Source organism: Salvia miltiorrhiza, chromosome 3, assembly GCF_028751815.1.
Source record: "Salvia miltiorrhiza cultivar Shanhuang (shh) chromosome 3, IMPLAD_Smil_shh, whole genome shotgun sequence".
Taxonomy (NCBI): Eukaryota; Viridiplantae; Streptophyta; class Magnoliopsida; order Lamiales; family Lamiaceae; genus Salvia; species Salvia miltiorrhiza.
The window spans coordinates 38691473-38699005 of NC_080389.1; the positions used below are offsets into that span (position 1 = coordinate 38691473).

General features: G+C 40.9%; 1 protein-coding gene across 2 annotated transcripts; it reads right to left on the minus strand.

The window, feature by feature from the left end:
• Window positions 1-608: 608 nt before the first annotated feature.
• On the minus strand, window positions 609-2571 carry LOC131016619 (uncharacterized). Of its 2 annotated transcripts, none has more exons than XM_057945327.1 (5): window positions 2156-2571; window positions 1758-2090; window positions 1417-1666; window positions 1172-1288; window positions 609-1089 (listed from the first exon to the last, which is right to left on the minus strand). In XM_057945327.1, the coding sequence occupies exons 1-5, from the start codon at window positions 2309-2311 to the stop codon at window positions 968-970; spliced, it is 978 nt and encodes a 325-aa protein (XP_057801310.1). In that variant the 5' UTR covers window positions 2312-2571; the 3' UTR covers window positions 609-967. The 2 variants fall into 2 exon arrangements, with proteins under 2 accessions (XP_057801310.1, XP_057801309.1); XM_057945326.1 differs by having other exon boundaries at window positions 1172-1312; window positions 2156-2566.
• Window positions 2572-7533: the final 4962 nt, after the last annotated feature.

Below are 7533 nucleotides of genomic sequence, written 5' to 3' on the forward strand. Positions count from 1 at the left end.
AGTGTGATAGGGGATCTCAGTTGCATTATGTTTACTAAAAAATAAAATCATACAAATTTGATTATGGTGATTTTTAAGATGATGGAATCATTCTCAACAATTGAGAATGTAGCTCAATTGGCAGAGCACTCAATTGTTGAGAATGATTAGGGTGATTTTTCAAAATTTTAGTTTAAAGATTTTCATCTCAATAAAGTGTGCATGTTCAAACGCTACAAAATTAAATTAGTCAATAGCCACATGCTTCGAATCACTTGACCAATCAACATACAATGAAATAACTGTAGCAAAATGATCCAATATTTGACGTAAAATGTGAGTACAAAAACATGCATCAAACGAAGTCGAGATATGTATATGTTGGAATATAAATCTTTATACGTCTGGCATTTTGATACAAAACTGAAGATAAATGTTCTTAAAGAAAAACAAAAATCATATTGACATATTTTTTGGATTATTAACACCTATATACACGAATTTTGAACTCATTTTAATTTTTTCTATGAACTTTAAATTTTATCAAAAAAATACACAAATTTAAACTTATTTTATTTTTTTCATGAACTTTGAGAATTATCAAAAATACAATAAATTTTCAAATGAAATAAACAGTAATAATCTTTCATATCATTCATATTTCAACTAGTAACAAAAAAGATAGCTGGAGTAACCAAAACCAGACTCCAGCTCACCGGGTAAACCCCACCGCCAATTTCGCCGGCGCCGGCACAACCACCTAAAGATAAACCTAATAAAACTTCACCTATTTATTCATATACTACTAATCGCAATCACCCTCCAAATTTTTACAATTTATTTCAACAACTTTATTTCCCTTTCATCATCATCTACTTCACTGCCGCATTTCATCCACTACTAGTCTACTACTACTGCTACCCTAATTCCCACGCTAATTCTTTAAAATTTCCCCCAAAAAATTGATGAACCAAATCGCCACGAAGATTTAGTAAGTCCAATCGCGAGGCAGCCTGAGCTGTTGATTCATGGCCGGCTGCGGTGCAAGATTTCTTCTCTGTTGAGCCATCATCAGATTTTTTCTGTGCGTCAATACAGCAGCGGCGGCGTCTGCGAAAATCAAATCAAATTGAGAAATTAGATTTACGCTCTGGCGCAAGTACAATTTTTAAATAGGTTTCGAAATATTTACCATAATCGAAATTCGAAGATCCATAACCATAACCCCTTTTTCTGGCAGTAGAACAATTTTTAGATAGCTGGGCATCAATGGAGTCCACATTGATATTCAACGCATGGACCACTTTTTCTGGCAGCACAACAGTTGGGCAAACTGTCATGCGAAAATCCATCCACATATTATCAGAAAAAAACCCAAACAGAAAAAAATATGGAGATTGAAAGATTAAAAATCCACGTGATCAGCGGCCAAATCACCTGATTTCTTGCGATTTTCAGCAGGGAGCGAACTGACTCTTTGAGGAAGAAAAACACCGGTTCCTGTTCGTTCCTTTTTTGGACCGGGTTCGCCGAGGTAAACCGCCCGCATACCTGAACCGGGTTGCTGGAAACCAGGCCAAGCTGCCATGGGAGCCCTTCCTTCTCCGCCATTTCCCCTTCCGTTCCGAAGCTGAAACTCCGTAACTCCGGTCATGTTGTCTCCGTTCTTCATCATCTGCTGCTTCATCTGCTTAAAATATCGAAATCAGAAAACAAGGCAAAATTTTACTCTGTTTTATCTTGAAAAAAATTGGAGGCATAAAAGCGGGCGTACGGACCCTGGCTACTTGCAACAGCTGAGAGGAGAGATGAGTTTGGGATGGGGCTTGATTCGTGTTGAAAGCAGAGGCCGAGTTCGGACTTAGCTGAGGCCCGGCGCCGGTGCGGGGTTTGGACTGCGGCGGAAAGTGCTTGGAAGAGTAAAACGCCGCCGTTTCTTCAATCATCCGAATCCTCACCACCTCCTCCGCAGCCGCGTGGAGTAAATCCCGCCGCAGGTAGTCCTCCGCATCCGTTGGTGAGCAGAAGCCGGATACGGAGTTCGGGCTAACCGTCGGGCCGGGCTGGCACCCGCACAGAGTCGATTGCGGCGAACCGGACCGCTTCCAGCCCTAAAATTCAAAATTCAAAAATCAAACAATTGAAAAGAAAATGAAAAGAAGCATAAGATACATACTTTTGAAGCGTAGTCGGTGAGTAAAGCAGAGTGAGCAAGCTTCCGAGTCAAGTCGGCGACGAGGTCATCGTCCTCGGGGGGCGAAGTGAAGTCTGTGAGCAGGTCGTCGTCCGTGAGAAACTCGGAGGGAAGCCAGAACCCCAAATCTCGCGCCATAGTTGAGAGGAAAGCAGAGTGGTGTGTGTATATGTAGGTAGAATTGCGCAAGACTGGGAAAATATCAAAGGCGGGGATTACGGATGTGATGGAGAAGGGAGGGAGGCTGCCTCTTGAAGCTTTAATTATAGCCCCCACTTAAATGTGGGACCCACCACAATTTTACGTCTAGAGAGAGAGAAAGAGGCAGTTTCAGTTTGTGTGCCGGGAAGTTGGAAGCGGGTGGAATAATTTTTGATTTTTATTTTATTGAAATAATCGAATTATTTTGTTCGGGTTGGAGAATTTGGGGGGAAATAGTTGGATGTGGAGGTGGTGGGCTCCGCTTCTGACACCACCCCACTCGCTTTGCATGTGAACCACGCGTGGGCCCGCCATCCACTTTTTCTTTAATACACCAAATTTGTAATTTCTTTTACTTGATCATTAACTAATTTAGTGGTTGGATTGGGATTAAGGGGGGATTTTGGGGTGATGGCCACGACGTGCGCCTCAAGAGTGCTGGAAGACCAGTACACATTTTCTTTTTATTTATAGGTTTATTATAATTTTGTACTATAGTATTATATTATGTAGAGTTTTATTAATTAAGTTATGTGGAGTTAGTCGACTTCTTATGGATCTGTGAAAATTCTAAGGGGCCGTTTGATTTGCAGTTTAGGATTAATTAGGATTAAAATTATCTTGAGAAATTAGTGTGGATTTATATTATTTCATGGGTGTTTGATATCATGGCTACTTAATCCTATATTATGTTTGATATCCATAGGATTATGTTGGATTATATTATCTAATACCAAAACTATCCCCACATAATTTTAAAAATATCATGTGTGTCCATCATTACTTGGGCATTTGCATCGATATACGTGAGGAAGGGTAGCAGAATTTTTATCCAACTTCTCAGTATTAAATTTATCCAAGGGGGGGTGGGCGGATTATTAGTATGGGTTAATCCCACAAAATAGCATAGAGAAGTAGGATTAAGTAGGAGTTGACCATATTAACTGCACATGATATCAAACATCACACTAATCTGTATTAATTTAATTTATCCTACCTATAAACCCATATCAAACAGACCCTAAAGATATACTAGTTCCCTGCACCTGTGGACCTGCGGCTGTGGTAGATTGCTAGTTGAATAAATTGTGTTGTTTGAGTACGTTCTTTTAAGGGGTTATTGCCCTTAAATACATGAACTATGACCAAATTCTAGTTTATAACACCACCTTTAGATTTTGCCCCATAATACATCACCTTTCAATTTTTTCTAGAATCTCCCATGTCCAAAGTTTGGAATATTCGAAAATAACCCCATTATAAAATTCTTTGTACTTTGACCCCTAAAACTTTTGGTTTGTGACTTAAAGACAATTTATACCTAAAATATGCATTAGATTGGGCTTAAATGGTATATCGGCTGGAAACTTTCCTCGTGCCCAATAGATTACTTTGTAATCTGGGTCTGGACTGTGAGACAATGCCACGTACTTTTAAGCAAAAAACAGTTTAAAAGATCCTTGTTCAAAATGGTATCAGAGCGGGTTTTTATAGAGGAATTATATTATTTTTAATTTATTTTATAATTAACCTATGTGGGAGGAGACTCCACTTAAAACTATGGATCCGGACGATTGTCCGAGATGTGTACGATACAGGAATTCTCTCCAACATTTGGAGGAAGAAACCAGTAGTCTATTAGGCGACCTCAACTGGAACAATCGAGTCCTCGTCACCAATTTACGACGAGGAGGAGATATCGAGTTTATTCGCGAGATTATCGCGAGTATCCAATTCTACCATGAGAACCTCATGAGATTCGCCGCAACCAGAACGGCGATTGAACAAGCCAGAGACGAGGCCCATCAGTCGCACGATTGATGGAACCAAAAAATAAGGCAGGAGTAGCCTATCCAAGCTACCACAAGATCGAGCCAGACTCTTCCGAGAATGTCAACTTGCGGGAGATTCAAAAGACGGTGGAGTATTACGGCAACAAGCTGTATGAGCTACCAATGGAGATAAGCAAAATATCACTCAAACAAGAGGAAATACTAACCCTCTTGCGTGATATCCAGAAAAGAATGGAGGAGATCGAAAGGCGAAAACCATGTTCCGGAAAAATTCGGAATCAATGGTCCAAAGACCCAACGTATCCATCTCTATTTAATGCAACACCCAAGGAGTTGCAGCCGAAGGACATAATCCGAATCATGAAAGGCAAATATCATGAATAGCCTTGACAGAATCGGATTAGAAGATCTACAAGAGTTAGCAGAATCATTTGCTAACCTCAATATGGTTGATCTAAAGATGAACCAAGGAGACGAGGTGCCCAAAACCGAGCCTCAAGAAGGAGAACCGTCAAAGAAGGGGCCAGCTCAAGAAGATGCAGGCCAGTTCCAACGAACCAGACGACGGAGGCCTCGAATGCAGGATACCCCTGTAGGAAAGGTCACATTAGAACCAATCCATCCATATGGATTGATTCTCAACCTCGACGAAGCCAGTTTTAAAGAATGGGAGGGACTCATTGACGAATGGGCTTCATCATTAAAAGTCGTGATTGCCACAATTGATTACGACAAAAAAGAATTTGCCAGAATCTTCGAAGCTAGCTTGGCAGGCATGGCAAAACAATACTGGGATAAAATTGAGGTCTCAGCAAGGGAGGAAATGTTTAGTAGCACGTCAATTTATGAAATCATCGAGGTGACTACTAAACAAATTAAAATCCATTTCTTGGGAATGGGTTTTTTCGAAGGATCCGCAGAAGAGAAGCGCAAGAAATATCAACAGGCACTTTACAATCTAAGATTGATGGTGCTAGAGCCAAAAGCTCTCGATGAATTTTTGCGCCTATACACCATATATGTCCATATGGGGATGGTTGAAGATCAGAAGGCCATGGACCTCTTTTTCCCAAAATTTCCAAGTCCATGGAGAGAGATGCTCATCAATGAGTATGTATCGCCAGGAGGATATCCACTTGATAGCGCTTCAAGGAGGATGTCTTATGTCCACAAGAAACTGTCCGAATGGTGTCAAAAGGCAGCGGATCAGAAGAATCTCAAGAGATTGAGGAGACTCAATAAGAGATCCACATTGATGTGTGACAACATTGATCTTCCAACAGAGATTGGTGCTGAATTGCTATATCAAAAGAGGAACCGAAAGAAACATAGGTACCAACCCTATGAAAGAAAGTCTAGAAGAAGTTCTTGGAAGCCAAGAACTATGTGGACCAGACAGAAGGCACGTTCCTACAAATCTGGCCAACGAAGCGGACCATCCAGGAACCGTTTCTCTTCTCAAAAGAGAACTCCGGTAAGGAAAACTTTCAGGCGTACTCAAGCCAAAATAAATGAAAGTTTTAAAGATTGCAACTGCTGGACGTGCGGTGCAAAGGGGCATATTTCTACCAATTGCCCAGACAACGAGAAAAAGATGATAAGATTCGAATCCATACCGGATATCGAAGACGCCATCTACCACCAGGAATTGATACCCGTATATCAGTTCGAAGATATATCCTCTGATGAGAGTATATACGAGCAGGAAGAAGTCTTTAGTTTTGAAGATTCGGAGATGACTGATGGATCAACCGGAGACGAGTCAGACTAAAGAAGAACACGAGGTCTACCACACCCAGAAAGAGGATCAGAGTGGTTTTTCTAGTCATTTTCTGATTCCACAGGAGGAGGTGGTGAAAAAACTCGTGAAAAAACTCAAGAAGGAAACCGAAGAGGTACAAACATACCAAGGGTTTTCCAATGGGAGATTGAATCGAGTTTTACATAGCTTGATTCCAACCAAAATGAAGCATCATGTCTATTTTGGCGTTACAAGCCAAGAAATGGCGCTTCCAATTGAGATCACCAGTAATCAGGTGGAAATCCAGCTAGTTCCAGCCGAAGATATAAAGCAGGATCTTAAGAAAATGAAGCCAGAAGTCGCAAGTACGATGAAATGGATTCATATTGGAGCAATTCAATTGGTAATCAAATCTTCCCTCTTCCCAGGGACAGACCAACCAATTGACGTTGCACTTTGCGACAAAAGGATCAGAGATGCCAGAGAATCAATTCTTGGTGTTTTTTCGGGCAATCTCTATGCCAAGAAGATTATAACCGAGTTCTATCCACAAATCGCTTATAATCTGCAAGATTCATCCTTCAGTCGAGCCCTGACTCTCTATCAGGACTACAAGAAGAAGGAATTTATGACGGATGGAAATAGGCCATACTCACTGACTTATCAAGTCTCGTATGCCTTATCAAATTCCCATCATACGGAATTATTTCTGGGAAAAGAATATATTGAAATTCCAGAAATATTCAAGGAGGTTGCCAAGGCAGTCACTCCAAACCGAGTGGAGATTCCTCAGATCAGAGAAATCGACATCGACATTGGAGACAAGCCGGTGCTTAGCCATACCCAGAGTCTCAGACTAGGAGCACCAAGGCTATCATTCCAAGGAAATAGGCTGACTTCAGGGCCTATAACAAGGAGTTTTTCTCAAACTTATGAGAGAAGGGCGATCCAGGAAACACCAGTTCCGGACATGAGAATCAAGCTCAAATGTCCCGAAGGATGGAGACAAGTGTCCACAAGATTTGATACAACAAACAGGGAAAACAAGTTTCCTTGTAGTATGTTGTATTATTTGGCAAATCCAGGAGACAACCAATACATCGGAACTCTGGAAGTCGGAGGTTTTGAAATCCAGACCGAAGGCCAAGCCGGACAAGAAGCGGACGTCCTGATCTTAGGACGAGATTTCCTCGACAAATATAAACAATGGTCATGGAAATCAGGAGGAATGGAGGTCACAATTGGACGCCAGAGATTGATGATTCAATGACAAGTCCATTCTCGATATACATCTTTATAGGGATGTTATATGAGAAATTTAAAGCAGAATATTTTGCTGCTTACGTAGATTCGGGAGCAGGAATCTGTACAGCAAAACGAGGAGTCTTTCCAGCAGAAGTGGAAGAAGATCTACCTCGAATTGCAGGAAGGGATTTCTCCAAAAAGATCTTACTTCTATCAAAGGGAGTAAAACAAACGAAAATATTGATCGGAGGAGCAGGACAGACACCTTGGTACAAGGTCAAGACTCCACCAATTTATTTCCATGATACCGGAGCAGATATATTATTTGGAAATAATTTTCTGCAAAGCTTTAAGCGATATATACAAGACAATGAAACCAG

What these genes read in the sequence shown, in the direction of transcription:
- LOC131016619 (XM_057945326.1), bottom strand. Translation starts at nt 2,311, where the DNA reads ATGGCGCGAGATTTGGGGTTCTGGCTTCCCTCCGAGTTTCTCACGGAC. An exon ending in AGCTGTTGCAAGTAGCCAGG is followed by an intron (nt 1,667 to 1,757) that starts GTCCGTACGCCC and finishes TATTTTAAGCAG; the next exon opens with ATGAAGCAGCAGATGATGAA. An exon ending in TGAAAATCGCAAGAAATCAG is followed by an intron (nt 1,313 to 1,416) that starts GTGATTTGGCCG and finishes TTCGCATGACAG; the next exon opens with TTTGCCCAACTGTTGTGCTG.